We start from the raw sequence: 22497 nt of genomic DNA on the forward strand, positions 1-22497 counted from the left end.
AATTTATCGTGAAAGTTAATGTAAATACAAAGTTGATGTACGGGACTTTTATGAACAGACAGTTGGCAGGTGTAGTGCTGCCGTTTGACGGTAATTCGTCTGCTAGACGGTAAAAAAATAAAAGTCTATGACGTAGTTAGTAGACCGTGACATCACTACCGGCCCGTCGGTAAAATACCGAAATTGTTAATTAGGCCTTTTGGAGGGTCAAATGCAAAATAAATATAAGATATAATAATTATGAGCGCATTTTATTTAATTTCCTTCATTTCATAATTTACAGTCTAGCAATACTGCTTTATGATGAGTTAGTACGAGAGGATGACGTCTACTAGGAACACAAAGACGGTCATATCTTCCTGTTCCATGTTTGAGTTCCAGGGGCGGATTCAGGACTATCAAAAGAGGGTCCATTAAGTTTTTAGTGAGAGAACCTGGCGAGCAAAGCTAGCCCACCCAGCTGGGGGGTGTTTGAGGGGTGGGGGGAGTAAGCCACCCCCCGAAATATCTTTGAAATCTGATCAATATCATGGGCATTATGAGGCCATTTTGAAGCCATGTGCACTTGATATTAGGGAATATTCTGAGGTCAATAGTAACTACTTTTTACTATGCAGAAATGCCTGAGTACAATACTGTATTAAAGAAAAGTATTGGAGTTTTCTGATGAAAAGGGTGATGGGTCTGGACCCCCAGCTGGACCCGCCCTTGAGTTCAGTCAGTTTCGTTCAAATAACTTTTACTGCAGAGCCTTTGTCCAAAGCATCTACACGCCGTTATACATCGACTTTCGGTGAGTCCTTTACTGGTAGTTCTTTATTTGTTAATTTATCAGACATTTTGAATGGATGGCCTTACCAGTATAAAGTAAAGCCATCCATTTGTGATATGGCTTCCTGTGAATTGTTGGGTTTTTCGCACTAAGGCTCGTCTAAATTAAGGTAATACCCCCTGTATATTTTTATTTCACACTTTTTTATTCCTGAATTTATGCATGTACGTTGGTCTCTCGTCATTTTTTGTCGGTTTTATATTGGAGTGCTCTTTCTTTAAATTTTATGGAAGGTAAATTTTCGTATAATGTTATGTTTTTATTGTATATCACCTGTATTTTTTAAAACTGTTTCAATTTTTTTGTTTTCTAGGCTCTGATGATAGAAAATGATTTTTCCGAAACGTTAGTGATTAAAGAAACCCCAACTTAGTCAAGATGTTTGTGTTTTCCCTGGTTCTCCTCTTCGTTTTATATATATATATAGATATATATATATATATATATATATATATATATATATATATATATATATATATATATATATATATATATATATATATATATATATATATATATTTTTTTTTTTTTTTAGTTACCCATTTAAACAGTTTATTTTCTATGATATTCACCCGTGGTATCACTCCATTTTCTACTTCATAATTATTAGGGCTAACTATTATTAGAAGTTTTAGAATTCTTTTATTTATTTTATTCAATATAATACTGCTCCACCTGATTTTAAAGTCGGATATACAGCAGGACTCAGGTGAGAGAGACACCCCAATTTGTATAACTTGGAAAACTGGTGGTGAAAAGACATGGAGCAGTGCGGTCCAAAGCAAACGAAGCTCACCGTTAGGCCCGTGTTGGGAGTTGATTGGTGGTGACTCACGGGTAAACCAGATATATTAACCAGTTGTAAAAAAAAATAGTAAAAGAAAGTGTAAATCAGAGAGAGAGAGAGAGAGAGAGGGTAGTTAGAAGTGGTGTGACAGACACAATGGGTATAAGGAGATAAAGGTCCAGGAGGCAGTAGTGTGGTGTACGTGTAAGATAAAACATGAGGTCGAGTGGTTTACAGGGATGATGCAGCAACATGACAGCGGGTAAAGAGAAGCTTTGGCATCATGGAGGCAAAGAGAAGCTGGAGGACTAAACAAAATTATACAACTGACATATATTAATACTAGCAAGAATAACGTATATAATAAATCATTCAACACTCGAGTATACAGTATAATCTCTAATAATACAATAAATATTTTTTTTTTTTTTTACAGGTTTGGGTATGATCAGTGTTGAGACGCCCGAGCTTCTGGGTCATCCGGGCGTCGAGGAGTCAAAGCTTTAAGACATCGGAAAGTCGATTCATCGGATCTTGAGACTGAAGCATCGACACATTGGAAGGGTGAAACTTTGAGACGTTGAGGTATCAGATCATTGAAAAATAGGAACTTTTAAACATTGGAGCATTGATATATTGGAGCATTAAGACCCTGGAGCATTGATATCACAAGGCATTGAGAATTAAGAATGTTGTGACTAGACGTTGAAACCAGAGGACACTAAGACTCATCGGATCTTGGAGGAGTCGAAACATTGTAGGCTCGGAGCGGTGAATCCTGGGAGAAGCCATTGGAACATTCAGGTGTAGGAGCGTTATAAAACAAAAGACTGTAGAAACGCTTTGGAGGAGGAGCATCGAGAAGCATGAGTGGGACAGGGGAGGAGGAGGATGGAGGCAGGAGTCCACGTTCCAAGAGTCCAGCTATGGGCGTGTCCGGTCTGCTCAGGGAACAGCAGAAGGTAAGACCATCTCTGTAATTAATTTCGAAAGTAATGTATCGTTTCCTGGTAAAGGTGAACGAAGTATGGATATTAGGGAATGCATAATTTTTTTTTCTCGAATACTTGTAAAAGGAATTGTATTTTTGGACGTATGCAGGGTACATTCTTAAATTTTTTGAAAGTTTATTGTACAATAACGGTAATTCTTGAAAAAAAAGCCTTCTTACCTCGATAAACTGAACGAAATGTACTTAAACGTTTTTTTATGTTTTCTGTCTCCAGGGAGTTGCCTCAGACCCCCATGTTTTCTTTCAGAGATCGTTTGTTAGTTCCTTTCATAGATATTTTTAGATACAATTACAATCTATAATTTATCGTCCATAAAATGAAAGAAACTAACCTACCAAACCTCACCCATCTAACCTAAACTAAAATATTACATTTATTTTCCTTTTTATTCGTCAAAAATAAAATGAGACTCCGAAAATAATCTTGTTTACAGTAGTATATACATTGAGGCGCAGAGCAGGGACGTGCTTGGCTGATTTCTTCCTCAGACTTTGGACGTAAAAAGCAATATTACACAAAACACATTCCTCGTACACTATTTATCATTTTCTTGAGGCAAATTTGTTTTTATCTTTTATGGAGAAATTGCCCAAATTGGTACTAAGGCCAGTTTTACCGAATTAATATTGTCGACTGTACAGTATGCTATGCTACAATACCTTTTTATTTTGTTAGGTATACAGCAGTCTGGATATTTTCGATACATAATCTAAATTGAATCAAAATTTGAAATGTATGATGAACAAGGAAATATAGTGTAGAATAGTTGTTGCAAAATGAAACTTATTCTGGAATGTAAAAACTGAGGCATTTTATTTTTAGCAGAAAGTTAAAGGGTTTATTCGTGGTTGTATAGTTTATAATATACATGAGTTGAAATACGTGTGTGGTAGGGTGTATTACGTTTGTGTTAGGTTTGTGACTATTGTGCTAGGTTGTAAAACGTGTGTGGTAGAGAGTGTATATGAGAGAGTCAGTTGCGTGCGTGTGGTGAGTGCGTTTGGGCATTAACTGCTTGTATTGTGTGATATGAAATAGTGGAGGGCGTGTAGGGTTGGGGGAGGGGCAAAATAGGGCGTGTAGTGTTGGGTAGGGGCGGGGGAGGGCGTGTAGGGTTAGGCGTGGTGTAGGGTGCCGGAAGACGTGTCAGGACAGGCGGGGGAGGTGATGAAGAGGAAACAGGGTGTGGCGTGTCAACACTGCCAGCTGACCACATACTGCACGACACCACCACCTCATTAACTCTACTTCACCACACCTCAGTTTATTGCGTAGTGTGAGGCAATAAGCTCAAATCATTATATAAAACTGATTTCACTGCTAATTCTATTTTTAATAATAATAATAATAATAATAATAATAATAATAATAATAATAACAATAATAATAATAATAATCCCTTGCATATCTTCTCTTTTCATCTGTTTATTTTTCCTCCCTTATATTCTTTGTATTTTCTTTCTCTTTGTCTTGTTCTCCTCTTCCTCTCACCCTTATCTGTTTTTTCCTGCCTCATCCCTCTCTACTATTCCATCCTCTCTCCCATTCCTGCCCCTCTACAGCCGCAGGGAGGAAACGGTGAGGAGGAGGGTCGTCGTTGGTCAGGCCCTGCAGGCTCGGGGGGCGGGATCTTACGGCTGGACCCGGCTAAACCTCGCAGGTCCTCCGCCGCCTCCGTCGAGTTCAAGACAGACAAGGTAATTCTACGTCCCCACCTGTCTTATAATGTCACCGACGGAGACTCAATGACCCTTTAACATCTTCCTCTGTTTCCGAAATCATCTTATAACCTAACCTAACCTAACCTAACCTAATCTAGCATGACTTTAGTACCTTCTTGTGAGCACCTATGACCTACTGTACTTGACTCAACTTGTTCTTCAGGTTTTCCATAATCCTTTGTAATTTCTGATAACCTAAATTTTCATTTTATTAAGTGTAACTGGAAGATATCAGAAATACCTTCATTAAATCAATACCTGTAGGTGTTGCCTTACCAAAGACTAAAAAATATTCAAATTAACACGTAATGACCAAGAGATCTCACAGAGTCTATCGTCTTGAGTACTGAAGGGAGTGATACCTTAAGATCTTAATGTTGTGTAATGACGAGATGATGATGTTGTCAAAATTTACCTGTTAGTAAATATTTTGTATTTCTGTTATAGTAAGGTTGAAGGAAAGCATATTGGCTGCACCTCATATTGCTAAGCGCGTAAGATCTTCCCGACACAAAGTTTTACTTTACGTAACAAAGACAGAGTTAAAGAATGGGGAGGTGAATCGTTTGTAAAACGGAATTGTTATTTGTCTCTGAGTTCAGTAATGGGTAAGAGTAGAAGGTAGAGCTACATAAGAACATAAGAACATAAGAATGGAAGAAACTGCAGCGGGCCTATTGGCCCATACTGGGCAGTCCAATTTACGCCCAACACCTATTGCTCATATAAGCATCCAACCTATGTTTGAAGCTATCCAGCGTATTCGAGTTAATGATGATATTTGGTAACTTGTTCCATTCATCCACTACTCTGTTTCCAAACCAGTGTTTACCTATTTCGCGCCTAAATCTAAATTTGTCTAATTTAAAACCATTGTTACGAGTTCGCTCCTGGTTGGATAGTTTGAGTACCTTTGTAATGTCCCCTTTGTTTAGCCCTGCCTTCCACTTATACACCTCTATCATGTCGCCCCTCACTCTACGTCTCTCGAGGGAGTGCAAATTAAGATGCTTTAACCTGTCTCTGTACTCAAGGTTCCTAATGCCCGGGATTAGTCTTGTTATTCTCCTCTGGATTCTTTCCAGGGATTCTATATCCATTCTGTAATACGGTGACCAGAACTGCACTGCGTAATCCAGGTGAGGTCTCACAAGCTCAACATATAATCTTAAGATGACCTCGCTAGTCTTGTAACTGACACTTCTTTGTATGAACCCAAGTACTTTATTAGCCTTGTTACGAGCAAGAACACATTGTTTACTTGGCTTAAGATTCCTACTTATCATTACTCCTAAATCTCTCTCGCAGTCGGATTTCTCAATGGCATCATTGTTCATCTGGTAAGTGGTTTCCCTGTTTACGTCTCCTAAACTGAGTACTTTACATTTGTCCACATTGAATTTCATCTGCCATTTTTCAGACCATTCGAAATTTTTTTTTAGATCTTCCTGTAGTTTTGCTGAGTCCTCGTCAGATTTAATAACACGTCCTATTTTAGTGTCATCAGCAAATTTACTTATGTTGCTGTCTATGCCGATATCTATGTCGTTTATGTATATAATAAATAATAATGGTCCAAGTACTGAACCTTAGGGAACTCCACTTGTGACGTTGCTCCAATGGGATTTAGTGCCGTTAATGCTCACTCGCTGTTTCCTGTCCTGTAACCACGCCCTAATTCAGAGTGACAGAAAAACCATCCACAAGTTCACACACACACACACACACACACACACACACACACACACACACTGTATGAGCAGACAGAAAACAAGAAATTAAACTAACTAAAGAAGGTAATTTCTCCCATATGGATCGATGTTTTGCTCTCTCAGATAACTTCAGATATGCCAAGACCTTTATGCTATATCGTTCTTTCCTTGACCTGTTGCTATCGTTGTTGACCTCGAGTAATGATATCTTTTTATCTTACTCGACTTTTAGTGACCTATTACAATAGTTGTTATATCGTGACCTCCTGTGATATCTGAGAATATTTCATGAACTTATGTATTTTCTCATGCCTTCCTTAGCTACTCCATGACCTTTGGCCTCTTGTGACTTCCGTTGGTCTGATAAAACTTCTTCCCCTCGTAGGATGACCCGTCGTCACCCTGTCCCAGTGACCGTCTTAGCGTGACCTGGGCAGATGGAGAGAGGTCGGTGTCTAGTGACGCTGTGTCTCTGGTGCCCCGAGGCCCTCTGTCCCCAGACCAGCCCTCCATCAACACCCTCATCCCTGGTGAGTACTGGAGGGGCAGGAGGGAATGAGGAAGATGGGGCAGGAGGGAATGAAGAAGTGTGATGGGATGGGGAAGGAGACAGAAAACTACGGGATGGAAGAGGGGGAAAGGGGCAGAGATATAGATGTACTAGGTAAGCCGAACGTGAAAATTTATTGCTTTGTACTCTATAACGCCTATCAGTCGACACACGTTTATATGTATATTTTCATTCCTCCATCACAAGTTGAGACAAAAGAGGAAGTGATATTAATTGAGCATTTGTCAATTGCATACAAACTTTCGTAACAAGGAAAGATGGAGAGTGTCAGAGGTAGACAGGGGGAAGTAAAGAGAGAACGAGACGATAACGTAGAGAAAATATAAATTAGAAGTGTAGATGGAGTTAATAAGAATATTGCAGGTAATTGGAAATGAATTAGCGGAGAATGACTGAGACCAGCAAGCTGTTCCTATCACTGTCTCGTGTTGCAACCTCTCTGTCAATTTGCTCTTCCTATACAATTAATGTACTCGTACAGGTGTTAAATTGGCTGTACCTCTCCGTCCGTACGTCCAGAGAATTATTATTTGTATTCACGTTAAAATTTATATAAAAGGATACTCAAGTGCTATCAGGATGAGAGGGAACCTTAAGCTGAGTCTGTACTGATGCAGCCTGCGGGAGTCTGCTAGAGGAACCTGCGGAGGATGACTTTAATGCCAGCGTGTCGGCCATCCTGAAGAGGTCCAATTCTAAGGGTTCCAGACGCGGCTCTAAGAAGAGGAAGAAAATGAGGAGGACCTCTACCATGACCACCAGTTCTGGAGAGTGAGTCTTAGTGTAGGTTCCAAAATAGCTAGTGTAGGGTTCTAGGAGTGAATGTAAGCCTCAAGACTACTAGTATAGGCTCCAAGGAGTGCGCACGCGCGCGCGTGTGTGTGTGTACTGTAGTCTCCGAGTTTACATGAGTAGATTTATATTGCAGTTCGTTCATCACACACACACACACACACACACACACACACACACACACACACACACACACACACACGTTTAGGAAATAAATGCTGATATGCCAATAAGAAATTTCAATTCAAACACTGTATGTTCTTTCCATTAAATTAGATCCCATATTATTTACACTCTAAGGACACTGAGACTGTCTGCATAGTTGAGAGGAACACATCACCCATACCTAACTCTGGCCAGGACACAACAGCACACGCACTCTGCTCACTGACAGGTGCTGTGTCTAACTTTCTACAGTTAAAGTAAGATATCATTCATATATTTTGTTGAGAACAATATAACGTCGGGAGAATTTTTTATGTACAACAGGAATATTACTGTAGATTACCCTGATTGGTAGTGTAGGCTCCAAAGAATACCAATGTATCATTGGAAGTGTTATATAGGCAGCCAGTGCAGTAACAGAGGTGTGGTGGCCAGAACGGTGGTGGAGATGGAGGAGTCGACGGCGGACGAAGTGGCCGAGACGCTGAGGATTCACAAGGAGGTTCTCGCCGGCGTCAACCAGCAGCCGTGGCCCATTGCCAGGTAACACCTAGAGTCTTTATTCTAGTGCTGGTGCGAGTCTTAGTGTGAATCTTAATGTGAGTCTTAGTGTGAGTCTTAATGCTGGTGTGAATCTTAGTGTGAGTCTTAGTGCTGGTGTGAGTCTTAGTGCACGTCTTGGTGCTGGTGTGAGTTTTACTGTGAGTCTTAGTGTATGAGTCTTGGTGCTGGTGTGAATCTTAGTGTGAGTCTTGGTGCTGGTGTGAGTCTTAGTGTCGGTGTGAGTCTTCGTATTAGTGTGAATCTTAGTGTGAATCTTGTTACTAGTGTGAGTCTTGGTGCTGGTGTGAGTCTTAGTGCTAGTGTGAGTCTTAGTGTTAGAACTAGCCTTAAGTTGTAGCGCTAGTAGTATTTCTAGTCTGGCGTCTTAATGTGTTCTAGTGAGTTTGAGTTTTGGGGATGGTCTTAGTTTTAGTGCTAGTCTTAATTATAGCTATGATGAGTCTTAGTTCTTCAAGTGATAGTCAATTGTATAGTTGGTGTGAGGTTAGGTTAGGTTAGGTTAGGTTAGGTTAGGTTAGGTTAAAGGAGCCAGTGAGTTTCAGATGTTGTGTCAGCTTTGCCGTGGGGGAAAGGTCACAGAGACACAGGTAGTTGTTCACCATTCCAGGAAGCTGAGGCTGGCGAGGACGGCACAGGAGTACATCAAACGTCACGAGGGGGAGCTGGAGGAGCGCCTTGCCCACAGCTCCAGTACCAAGGACGTCCTCCTCCGATACTTCATCCTCGTCAGGAGGGTCAGTTGCCGTCTCTCTCTCGATCTTAAATTGAGTGTTGTCCAAAAAAAGTTCTCCCCTATTGTATTTTGAACATTGTCATCTCGGTTTTCTTTCATTCATTTTACTTTATTTTATTAAATGTTTCATTCTCCTCTTTTTTTTGTTGAACAAAGATTATATTCAATTTCTCTCTGTAAAAGCATCATGGATACAGTAATCCCTTTATCTACAATGCGATAATCCATATACTGTATCCGCCTGAATCCCTGTGACTCACTCCCCTGCCCCCCAGCTGGTGCGGGCTGGAGTACAAGCGGTGTATCAGTGGGTGACGGGGCTGGAGCCATGGCAGGGACGCATCAAGACGATAGAGTCACACTTCGGGTCGGCTGTGGCCTCGTACTTCACCTTCTTGCGCTGGGTGCTGGGCCTCAACATCGCCCTCACCGCTCTCCTCGCTGCTTTCGTCATCATCCCTGAGGTGGGCTACTCAGACCCTTAACTGACTCTCACCCTTAATTGACTCTTACTCTTGACTGACTCTTACCCTTAACTGACTCTCACTCGTATCCTGACTTTCAAGCCTACTACAGTACTTACATTCTAAATATGCCTCAAACTCTTATTTCCATTCACCGAGTCTATTCTCACTCTTAATCCGGACTCTGCTGACTCTCACTCTTACTTGTACCGACTTCTCATTTTCGCTTTGATGTTAACTGGTTCTTATTTCTCAAACACTCGACTGATTAATGATGAGTGGGGGACGAGGAGACAGTAGACGAGTGGCAAAGATTTCAAAATTCTGTGGCTTATTAGGTGTGTTTTGACGTGATCCTTTATAATTAGGCCAAATGGCAATACATTCTCTCAGGATATAAATTTGAAACATGAGTGACAAATAGATTAGTAACCTGGATACTGATAGATAAACAGATATATATATATATATATATATATATATATATATATATATATATATATATATATATATATATATATATATATATATATATATATATATATATATATATATATATATACACGAAATAGCGATAATTTCTTTACCTTTTTATGAAAAATTCAAACTGGTTGTATATTGGGAGAATGCTTTAAGGCTTAACCAATGAATGTCCCTCTTTAGAGTGACATAATATATATTCTGTACTACATTATTGTATATATATGTACAGTATGTGTGTGTGTGTGTGTGTGTGTGTGTGTAATAGATGAAGATGCACACAGTGTACCAAGTAGGCAGATAAAGGTATACCCACCGTCAGTTCCTGGCAGCTGATCGCTCAGGTGTTGGGGAGCGTAAGGCCATCCTAGCGGAGGACCGAATTAGCGCTTATGACTTCAAGGTGATGTGGGACTTTGAGGGGATCCTGCGGTTTTCTCCCATATTTTATGGCTACTACAGCAAGACCCCCACCACCAGGGAGGGCTACAGGCTCCCCCTCGCATATTTCCTCACATCTTTGGCCGTTTACGCCTACAGCTTCATCGCCATACTGAGGAAGTAAGTGTACAGAGAGAGGATGATCTCGCACTTCTGAGTGTGTTGGGTAATCCCCTTAAGTGTTTTGACACTTTCTTGATTATGATGGTAGAGTCCTTAAGTATGGTCGCTGAATTCAGAGTATGATGACATATTTTGAGTATGATGGCTGAACTTATTGAATATAGTTACTTATTTTCCCGTGTGATGATAAAAATTCTACATCACCTTCCTTCTTGTACTTCATCACCCAAGCTTATCCGTCTACCAGGGTAACATAATCCGTGTGACTTTCTGACAGAATGGCAGCCAACTCGCGGATGTCGAAGTTGGCAGAAGACGAGGAATGCACCTTCAGTTGGCGTCTTTTAGCAGGTTGGGATTTTACTATTGGCAACTTGGAGGCGGCACAGAATAAGGTGGCAGCCATTAACACAGGCTTCAGAGAGGCGCTGCTTGAGGCCAAGGAGTCAGAGAAGGAGGAGAAGAGGTGCGACGGCATGTTGGGATGGGAATAGAGAGACGGATGGTAAAATGTATAGATTGTTTATATTGGGATGGGTTGTTAAACTTCTGAAAGTTATGGAGAGCAGTACTGGTCATACCGTCCACTCCTCCGGCAGTTGGAAACTGCGGGCTCGTCGCATGTTGGCTCACCTGATAGTGTTGCTGCTGATCATTGGCAGCGCCTACGCCGTGGTGCTGCTGGTGAGGCGCTCAGAGGGCGTGGACGCTTCCTCTTCTTGGTACCGCCAGAATGAGCTCACCATCATCCTCACCCTCATCTCCATGATCTATCCCAACCTCTTTGACGTGAGCTGCTGCACAAGCTGTCGTGAACAGAATTGTGTTCTATATTAACTAGTTTATGGTTATCCGTTTGAGCTTATAAACTGCGTTAGGTTGTCTCTCCACTTATTAGATTACATGTTTAGTTAATTATTGGCTGGTGGAATTATTTACTGACTAATTAATTATTGGCAAAGTATTATTTCTCCCATCAACTAAATATTTAGCACTGCAAGACTCTAAACTAGTATAATCGTGGCACCTTTAACACCATTATCACCACTGGATCGTGCACCTTTTTTTAATCAGTAGTTTTCTTGGGAGTTAATTTTGTGTGACATTCTGTAGACTTTGTATTTTTGTAATAGTTCTTACATACAGTACATGATACACCCCTGTAGTATTTTAGTCTCTTATTCTCTATATCTAAGTTCTTTGTTTTATTATCCCTGTATCATAACTTTACTTCACACTTGTAAATTATCTCTATTCTTTACCTCTGTCATTCACTTATACAACACTCCTGTATTATATCCACGTATATCCTACATCCTTATACTGTATAGCAGACCCGCGTGTCAAATGTGTGTGTGACAGCTTGTAGGTCTGCTGGAGGTGCGACATCCGAGGAACCAGCTCCAGTGGCAGCTAGCTCGCATCATGGCCCTCAACCTCCTCAACCTCTACACACTCATCTTTGCTCTCTTCTCCAAGGTCGACGACATGGTTCGTATTGTTTTCGTCTTTAATGGTGGCCATTTTCTGTTATTGTGATAAAGCATTAGATCATTAGCTTCAGACACACAAACTACAAGACATATTTTTCAGACGTGTGAACTGGGGGAACTAAAGACTAACCTTACGGAAACTTTTGGGGTGACGACGACGATGGATCTGACCTCCTTCACCACCACTCCGTTCTTCATCAACAACACGAACTCATCTTGGTCCCCCTACAACGACACTGATCCCTCAACCCTGTCTGATCTGCTGACTACAGTCTCCCTCTCCTTGCCAACTGTGTCTCCTGATCCGGCTACCCTGGCGACGACAGAGGGTCATGACTTTAATTTCAATTTCAGTTCCTCCTTGGGCACGACTCTCCTGACAGCTGCCACTATTCTCAAGGGGTGAGTTATATGGTGTCACTAGCGGGAGTGCGTGAGGTGGTCCACTAAAAAGTGTATTGTTGTTGTAATAATGTTATTACTAATTTTCAACAACCAAGGTCTTTAAACGCGTAATAAGGTTAGTAATACACTAGTCTAACAATATTAAAAATTATAAGAGCTCGAACTCTGTGGTAAAAAAATCACTATAATACAAAGCGTGCTTCAGTGATAGGCTTTACAAAATCCAGTTTTCACGTATTAACAGTCTGGTAAATGAGCGACCTTCTGTCTGTCTTCAGAATACCGCTGGTGAAGACTGACCCGAGGCTGTCATCTCTCCCACCTGGCTGTCGCCTAGTCTTGGCTCCCTGCCCCGTGACGACAGCCGTCCCAGCTGACATGACACCCAATATTGTGACCCCTATGTCAACGACAAGCGATTATTATGACTTGCTTAAAGCATCAGTTGACAGGGTAGCGGAAGATTTGTCACCTTACGATGAAACAGCTTATGTTTATGATGATGACAACGTGACCACGCCCAAAAGTCGCATAGCATATACGCCTGCCTCTGACAGTGTCACCTTGACGGACTCACCGACCGGTATAAACGTTAACAATACTTTAAGTAACGTGACCTATCTTAAAGGTGAGGTCCTCGAGTCAAATGACTCCTATTCAATGAACAACTCAATGTCAGGGGAGGACTCTTCAACCTTCAAGATTATTACAGAAAATGTTAACAGAAAAGAGACAACAGAATTTACTTCATTAACAACTTATGGTACGAGAGAGTCAACATCAGCAACAGAAGTGACTACAAGCGAATTCTTAGATGAAACGGAATTGTCTGACTCTGGTGATGGAGTAACTATTTCCTCAATCAGTTCCCCGGCCATTCCATTTTCACTCAAGTTACAAGTCGGCCGAGAGACCAGCAGTGTGGATCAAAACATTGGAGATAAGGAGCGTGTAAAGCGAGTCATCAACGATAATGATTATGCAGACTTGGGGATGGAAATTCCTGACTCACCAAAGTTTGGACTCGAAATTAACTTGGAACCAAACTTAGAGGCGAAAAATTTTACTCGTGATGCAGTTAACAAAACTTCAAGCAATTATATGAACAATTTTGACAGCGGGGAAGCCAAAAGGTACAATTTCACTACACCTGATGTATATCACCACTTGTCTACACGGGATCAAGACAGCTACTGGAACAGAATACTAAGTAACTTACTCAGTACAGAGGGCAGCAATACACCAGAATCTCTAGCGAGTGAAGATGTAGAGCGAGGGACACAGTCAACAACGAAATACGAGTCTTGGAGAGAAACTACTGCTACGCTTGAGGGTGAGGACGTGGTGTCCGTGACCGAGGGACCTGACCAGGCAGTGGATGAAGATCATGAATGTTACATATCCGTGTGTGATGGTAAGATTATCCATGATGATCTGTTTTACTAATATACTCACCAACTGCCGTCCTTTGGTGTTACGTGATTGGTGTACGCGATTACATGTGTGGTGAAGGTGTATAAAAGGAGTACAGTGCAGTAGTTATTTTATAGTACAAGATAGATCTTATTTATTATCATGTTTATTGATCCAAACACCTGATGAGGGGGAAGATACTACTTGTGCTTATTACAGTATTGGTAAATATTAGTTTTATGATATCTTAAATCCTTATCAATATGTTTCCGACATAAACTTAGTACACCACGTTTGTTGCAGAGCAAGATTTATTAATCTGTTGCATTAATGCACTTTGTCTAAAGTCTTATATACTGTATGAGTCAAGAGTTAATGGAATTACACTAAATAAGCGGAATATTGGCATTCTTTTGTGAATTTCGTTTATCTGCGGCCATTATTACTCGTGACAATAGTTTCTGAAATGTTCTATTAATATTTACACTTGGCCATTATAAGTAGAAGCTTGAGACGCAACTTTCAGTAATATTTGTGTCTGGTTAATGTTCTTCCTTGTGGCTGAATCATTGATGGTGTGTAAGTGTTCGTTACATATTGTTGTGCTGTGTTTGTTCATTAATGGAGTACTTCTTTTTTTTTCATTATTTAGTCTTTTCTCTTGTTAGACAACATTAACCACACTTCACAAGCAACTTTGAATGAAGTACTGCAGCTGTTTCATCCTCATCCAGAACCCACTGAAGACACACACTCAACCTCCATGGCCACGTCACCATCACCATCATCATCGGTCACTTCGCCGCCGCCTACGTTATCAACCACGTCTTCAACATCCACCGAAGCTCCTACCACAACAATCACGTCCACCGAGTTAGTTTCCTCAACAATTGTTGTCACCGAGACTCCTCTATATCCCCCGTTAACGACACCTGAGCCTCCCTCCTTCCTGGTGCAGCCCATGAAAAACAACCCGGAGAAGTGGGTGCCTCTGATGCCCAGCAGACAGCGACAACGTCTGAGGAAGCTGTGTTGGGAGACCATGTTTGGCCAGGAGATCATCAAGCTCACCGTCATGGATATGGTGAGTAATGTTAACTAACACACTTCACGCATGCACTGTACAGTATCATTAAGACATAGAGAACATTTCGATAATCTTACAATGTGATAGATTTTACATACTCTATTCCTTCCTCTCGCTCCCTCTATCACTCTTTTTTCTCCACATTCTCTCTCTCTCTCTCTCTCTCCCTTCCTCCTGCAGGTGGTAACGGTGGTGACCATAGTGATCGGAGACTACATCCGGGCGGTGGTGGTGCGGCTGTTCAACGGTTGCTGCTGCTGGGATCTGGAGAAGCAGTTTCCAGGTTACCCTGACTTCAAGATAGCTGAGAACATCCTTCATCTTGTCAATAATCAAGGGATGATCTGGTGAGGAGGCTGGGGTGGCAGGGGCTCGTGGAAGAATAGGTGGACTTACTAGTTTAGTTGTTTGATTCGCTTTCTTCAGTTTGTTGTGTACATAAACAACAAGTTCCTTTTCACATTCAATCTCTGTTAATGCTGAATCATAACAACTATTTTTGTGACCACTCTTGAAGCTGCCAGAGATCTTTCTGTAGCTCTTCACTGTCCGTTTGGTTCTTAATTTCCCAGAATAACTTTGGGTTCTCAGTGAGTCAGGCCAATAAATACTATAGTTAGGATTTTCCTCACTACTGTTACAGTTTAATGAAAACTTCTCATAGTGATAAAATATTTATCTGAGTGTCACCCTCACTCACCTCTTTCAGGATGGGAATGTTCTTCTCTCCCGGGCTGCCAGCACTCAACACCATCAAGCTGGTGGTGCTGCTGTATGTCCGTTCCTGGGCCGTCGTCACCTCCAACGTGCCCCCAGAGACCGTCTTTAAGGCCTCCAACAACAACAACTTCTACCTTCTGTTCCTCCTCACCATGTTGTTCCTCTGCACCCTCCCTGTTGGGTGAGTCAGCGATTCCACATTGCGGAATCATATGAATAACCGCCCTTCAGGTTATTGTACTTGGTGATTAAACAACCTAACACTAACCTAACCTAACTTAACTTAACTTAACCTAACCTAACCTAACCTAACCTAACTTGACCCGACCTAACTTAAATTAACCCCCACCAGGTAGCATTAGGGTGTTTAATCATCAGGTAAAATAAGCTGAGGCTGTTAATCCTCATATGATCTATTTTACGTATTTTTCCTTTAGATTATCTGTTGGTTAAATCTTGTATGAAACTTTATGGCCAGTCAGTCACTAATGATGCTGTTTGTATTACAGGTATGATTATCTATATGATCGTCTATATCTACAGACTAGTTTGGATTTTCGAAAACAAATATATATGAAAATTATCGCTTCTTCGTCAGCTAGTTGCACAGTTTCTACCGCAGTAACCTTCAATAGTAGGTGCTCCTCTTTACTGACTCAGGTACGCGGCGGTGTGGTTGGAGCCGTCGTGGCACTGTGGACCATTCAGCGACTACCCGAGAATCTACCAGCTGGCGACTTCTACACTGATCGGTGGACTGCCAAGCTCACTGTACCCCGTGATTGACTACATCTCCTCCCCGGGCGTGGTCATCCCGGCCGGCATGCTCCTCGTCCTCATCATCTACTACCTCCTCTCTCTCACAGCAGCTCTCAGGGAGGCCAACAGTGACCTCAGGGTAAGTCTGCTTGTAAGAATCACCAACATAATCATACGGCGTGAGGGAGTCCAGAGCCTATACGTGAGAGAGGGAGGGAGAGAGAGAGAGAGAGAGGGGGGGGGGTAGTCAATTAAAAAACTATGTAGGTAATTATTCTAAAATCACCGACATACGACCAAAGTTGTGTTTGTGATATAGTACTGTAGTTCTAAACTTAGGTGGACAGGTCTTAGACGCAGAGGGAAAATTGGGGATTAAAAACATAACTAAAAGAACCTAACCTAACCTAACCTAATCATCATCATCATCATCAATATCAGATTTACATTATTTACGTTTTATTTCATTTTTCAAACTTGTACATACTTTTTATTTTTTCTTGGCAGTCTACTCTCACACCGCACCCTCAGATACTGTGCAATATTTTCTTTGCGTTTGTCTAATGAGGCGCATCTCCTCCAGGACCAACTTCGTCAGGAGAGATCAGCAGAGAAACGCAAGGTCTTGGACGCTCGCTCCGGCAAGGGTCGCCCAGAGACTCCAACTACCAGGTAGTCCTAGTGTCTGAAGGGCGAGGTGGTGGGATGGAGATGGATAGATATATAGATAGATGGAAAGATGGAGTTGATCACGTACAATATATATGCAACATTGAAAAAATATATAGTAGAAGTAAGACACCGAGTAATAACACTGAATTATGTGTAGTTAAGTATTGGAGGGTGACGCCTGAGTGGGTATTGTCTCTTAGGTGGAGCCGGGTGGTGCCCCTCACACCCATGCCCCGGCCACGTCTGGATGCCACCAGTGACCCTGAGAAACCCATCAATAAAAAGTCCGCAACTGGTACGTCTTATTAAATCTCTTTAAGTTAATATAGTTTACTTTGTGTGTAGAGAGTTTAGTGTAATGTATGGCATCTCTTACCAGTACAGTGCTTATGTTTAGGTTAATCATGTGTTATATAATTCAGCTATATCTCCGGAGGGTGACAATGGCCAGGTGGTGCCTCTCTGTGATCCACCTCGTGACAAGGACGACGGACCCTGGCCAGATGATGTCACCGATCTGGGACATTCTGAGGTGTTTGACGACTCCTTGTCAGAGCCACGAAGGACAGGGAAGGACACACCAAACACTGACAAAGTAGATGTAGGAATGGCTGGACAAGAGAGCAAGAAATATGAGAAAAATAGAGGAAAGGAAGTAGAAAAGGAGAAAGGAAAAGAATCTGCCCCAAGGAGTCCATATTCAAGGCCTAAGAATAGACACAATAATTACTCTCAGTTAAATAACGATGACGATGAAATAAATCTCTCAAGAGCACAGAGAGGAAGGCACAGAACTTCCGGCAGTCTGCATAAAACGAACAGAATGTCACAAGAGCGGAAACAGTCCGACGAAAATGGTCGCAGGGATTCACCAACCAAAACTAAGCCCGGTCATAGACAGAGTATTGATTCACCAAAAGAAAGAAGGAGAAAAGGATCTGGACCCCAGTCAAGTAAACTGAAGAGTAAGATGCCGGAGGAATGTGTTCAGGAACTACACGAGGTTCTACAGCAGAAGGAAGCCAAACAAGGAAAATCTCCAAAAGTTGTGAGTGAGTCAGAACTACAGAAAGTCACAGAACCTGAGACACCTACAAAAGTTGCATCACAAGCTCGTCACCGTCGTGAGCCCTCCATCATGAAGATGGAAGACATCCGCAGGAACTCTCAAAGTAAGAATAATCAGCAGAAGATGGGTGCACAACCAGGCCATCACCGCAGCAGTTCGGAAGATTCTCAGAGTATGCAAACCATACCAGTGATCAAGGTGAGCCTTTAATGTGTTAATTACCCACAGGTGAATAATAATATTATTTAACCATTACAAGAGCGTTTATTTACATATAGATATTTTATTAATGCACTATTCAGTGACTATGTGTTATTCTTTTAAGTCACATCATGAATTTCACGAGAATAAGTAACATTTTACTCTCCAGATGAGCGTAACGAGTTGTGAGTTACAAGATTCCTTACATGTACTATCTGTACAAGTTCCTTATACAGTAATATATGGGGTGTCTGTATATGGATCACTTGCACTTGTAGTTATTACCGACACACGACCCTAAATTTTAAACTCAATCTTGATTCATTAAGAAATTAAGAAACAAATATACGAAATTATTCATGTTACATATCATATCTACGTTCTATTGTAATTTTTCTCAAATACATGATTTAATTTGTAGAACTTTTAACTCTGAAAACAATGTCATCGTACTCAAGGGATTAGAATAATGTACTCAAGAAATTAAGAAAGTACCCAAGCGGTTAGAACCTTAATCTCACTGAACTCATTCATCGTACTCAGGAGGATGGTATTGTTCTCAGGGGATGAATATTGTACTCAGGGTGTTGACAATTGTACTCAGTTGCTTATGCAACTTCAAAAGCGGATAGATAATGATAGGAGTTGAATGATGCCGTAAACCTCAACCAAGGGAGATGTAGCCAGCCAGGGGATCGACCCACCATTTAACCCCTGTGGGGGGCTGTGCCGCTCACACGTTGTGAGGGTCTGAGGCCCACATTACTAACACACTCACACTCCATTGTATTATAAAAGTAAAACGTCCTAAAATAATATTGGTTACCCTAGGCCTTCCATATTATGATCAAAATATGTTAAAACCCCTGGCCTGAAGCCTTACCAGACCTAGAGTTAAACACTGGGCCAAATATGACTGAATCGTCAGCCCTGGCTCAGATGAAGTAGAAGACTGCATGCATTAGAAAATTGTTCATCTGGATAGTGTACCTTACTATTAGGCACATTGCACTAAGGCTCTGTAGCAAAGGTAGGTTCTGTTATATAGTAACATGCATTTTGCATCAATCCTTCATCTTTCCTTTCTCCATTCAGATCAGCAAGGAGGACAGTGTGGAAAGATCCCTGCAGCAAGCTAAACTGGAGAGGCAGGAGAAGACATTGGAGGAAGACCTGGACACTGCCAGTGATCAGCAGTCACTGAGCAACACAGATACTGCGTCCCTCCCGCCAGAGAAAAAGAAAGATGATTCGATAGAAAATAAAAATGTGGGGAAGGACCATGCAAGTAAAGGAAGTCCTTCCAAGCATAAACCTGCACCAACTGAGACAGACTTGGATGATCCTTACATCCTGGAGTGTGGTGATACAGCGGCCCTCCTAGGGGAATATAAGAAGGACAAGGACGAGGGTAAACAGGAGGAATCAGATGAACCTCCTGGGACTCTCACTTCAGATGAAGAAACGACACTTTTAGATGATTAGTGATGACGTTAACAGTCAAGAGTTTGTGCTGTTAAGCCCTTATTGTACTGTATTGTGTATATTCTATTTGTAAAGTTCTAATATATATATATATATATATATATATATATATATATATATATATATATATATATATATATATATATATATATATATATATATATATATAACAATTATACTAGGCTGATACGGTGTAAAAGTTCTCCCCTTGTATATTTTAATTGGACTTGACCAATACTTGAAATGTTCACAACAAATTAAGCTTAAATTATTGCTATTTGGTACCTGTATAATGCATTTTGACCAAAAATATTTATTCACAATACATCTTGTGCATTGTTTATCTAAAACTATTAATTAAGCTTTCAAGAGTGAAAGAAACATTTGGTTACATTATATTACATTCATTTATTCCGAATACAGTAAGTGATATTGAAGGTCCCTTTTAAATATTTATGAAATAAAAAAATATTTACTGATGCTTAATGTTTAGCTTATATTTCTAAGCATAGTCAGGACTGAGTAACAACTCACTATAGTTTATTTGGCAGTCTGGTAAATGAGTTGGCAACTGGCCCTGTAGTGATTCCCATGGCCACGTGGAAGGTCAGCTAGCAATGAGACATATCAAGTGGCTGTGCAGTAGAACAGTCAAGTGGAAAGCCATTTGGTCATGTGGTACGACAACTGGTAGGTCAGGTGAACAAACAATAGATCAGTTAGCCGTGAGGCAGGTCACGTGGCCATTAACATTCAATGTGGAACTGTTCATGCAGTACGTCAGATGGCCAAGTAGTAGGTTAGCAGGATATTTGGCAGCTTCATTAACAATTGTTGCCTAGAACATCAGGGTTGAAGTAAGAAATGTAATTCCTGTTTGCGGTTTCCTTCTACTGATGATAGATCACTAACTCTTAGACCATAATCTCTTACTTTCTCCCAATTATATTCGTACGTTGTCTCTTGCTCGTTGTTTTTCTATCTATGCAATAAAAATCTAACACCATTGTCAAAATGTCAACGTAATCTCAAAAGTGACATTTGTTTGGTTTTTCACTACGTATTTTCATCATTTTTCTCTCTCTTAGGAAGTAGCAAGGTGAGATGAGTATAACACCATTGGCACGGTAATTCAGTAGACAAAAACTAACTCAGACGTAGAACAGCTTACCCATGCACTATACATTGTTCACTGTAGGTAATTCATTCGAGTATCACAGTGCTAATTTAATTCCTGACAGTACAGAATGGATTTTTAGCCTCGAAGCTATGTGAAAATTTATGAAAATAAGTTTTGATTTTACAAACACGTGATTCAATTTGATTGTCCCCAAATTGATAAATAACCTCTTAATTCCTGTTGTTTGTTACACACCTGTTCAGAGAAGTATTTTTTAAAAAGCATATTTTCAGTGGTGGGGCGGAGCTATTTGTACCTGCGCTTTGAGGTCATCCAAGCGTCATCCTAGGAGGAGAAATAGGAACTCCTATGAGATGTATACTTACTGAAACAAGAATAGGTTACACCAAGCTTCCTTGCTGAGAGACAAAAGAGAAAAAGATCCCAAAACTATAGAAACTGCATCAGTCATCCCTCACTGTTTTCTGTTAGCGTTTCCAACACCTGACGAGTGAACTCTCACACCTGATCCGGGATCATCCGGCCTCAGTATTTCAAGCGTAGATGACCTTATGCAGTTGTAGGGAAAGGGGGAAGAGGGCGGGCAATGATGGTGCACTAGCTCCGCCCATCCACTAAAACTAAATTTTTTAATCCTTCAAAGTCACCATTTTAGTGTCTTGGGGCGTTCGCGAGTGTACCTGCGCTGCATGATAAGTGGAGGACTGCGGGTAGCATCAGGACAAACAACATAAGCAAATCCACTTTGTCACAACTTTTATTCGTAACACAAAAATACTGATCTACTTATCGACTCGCATGATGAAAACCCATAGCTTTCCTGCCTTGACGAAAATGCATAAATTTAACAAAATCTTACTAAAAGGAACAAGAAGGCAATTTCCACAAACTAAACTGCACTTGGCTACTGCAATTAACGTGAAAAAACACGTACAATCTGAGTGACTCACTTTAGGTTAGAACTAGTGGAGAGGTGCACATAGCCACACACGGTGTTGTCTTGGTACCGTACCTTTCGCTAAAAGATACTGTGGATTGCCACGTTTTACTTTTATCCTCTTCGGCACTGATCAGCTCGCTAGCTGCTTGGGTGGTCGGTCACGTCTTTGTTACGCACTGTTGGCAAGTACTGGGCATGAACTGGCTCCTGAATGATATCTGAATCTGCTCCAGTGCTTGTCAAGTCTGGTCTTGAAAGAGCTCATACTCGGTGCCGTCACAACACTCTCTGGCAGATTGTTCCAAAAGTTCACAACTTTCTCCGGAAAAAGTTTACCCTCACTGTTTTCTGGACATGTGGCTGCTTCAGCCTTAAGCTGTTGACCCTTTGTAAGACGAACGTCCGCCAGCTTTAGGAATGTACATTCGACCGTGTAGTGCCCCTTGAAATGTTTATACACTTCAATTAGTTCTCCCCTTGCCCGTCTGTAGTATAAGATAGGTAGTTGCAGGCGCTCTAATCTCTTTGGGTAGCTGAGGTTCAGTAGAGCAAGCACCAGTCTGGTGGCCCTCCTTTGGATCTTATGCGTAGAAATGCTGGAGTGGATGCAACCTGGCAAACTTCATTAGCCCATGGTAGCTTCACGGGATCAGCCGCTTTGATGACCTTCCGTAAAATGAAGGCACTCACCTGTATCTTGTGGTCAGGAAATGG

The 22497-nt window shown here is 41.2% G+C and overlaps 1 protein-coding gene across 1 annotated transcript; it reads left to right on the top strand.

Moving 5' to 3' along the window:
* Window positions 1-2485: 2485 nt before the first annotated feature.
* Window positions 2486-19756, top strand: LOC121855437. Its single transcript, XM_042350377.1, has 20 exons — window positions 2486-2581; window positions 6451-6595; window positions 7254-7407; window positions 7963-8136; window positions 8765-8891; window positions 9166-9354; window positions 10157-10395; window positions 10676-10864; window positions 10998-11187; window positions 11761-11889; window positions 11992-12293; window positions 12575-13710; window positions 14444-14793; window positions 14977-15143; window positions 15506-15697; window positions 16177-16414; window positions 16859-16947; window positions 17148-17242; window positions 17370-18214; window positions 19313-19756. Exons 1-20 carry the CDS (start codon window positions 2486-2488, stop codon window positions 19700-19702), a joined length of 5436 nt encoding a protein of 1811 aa, XP_042206311.1. The 3' UTR covers window positions 19703-19756.
* Window positions 19757-22497: the final 2741 nt, after the last annotated feature.

This window comes from Homarus americanus, unplaced genomic scaffold (genome assembly GCF_018991925.1).
Source record: "Homarus americanus isolate GMGI-L3 unplaced genomic scaffold, GMGI_Hamer_2.0 scaffold1024, whole genome shotgun sequence".
NCBI lineage: Eukaryota > Metazoa > Arthropoda > Malacostraca > Decapoda > Nephropidae > Homarus > Homarus americanus.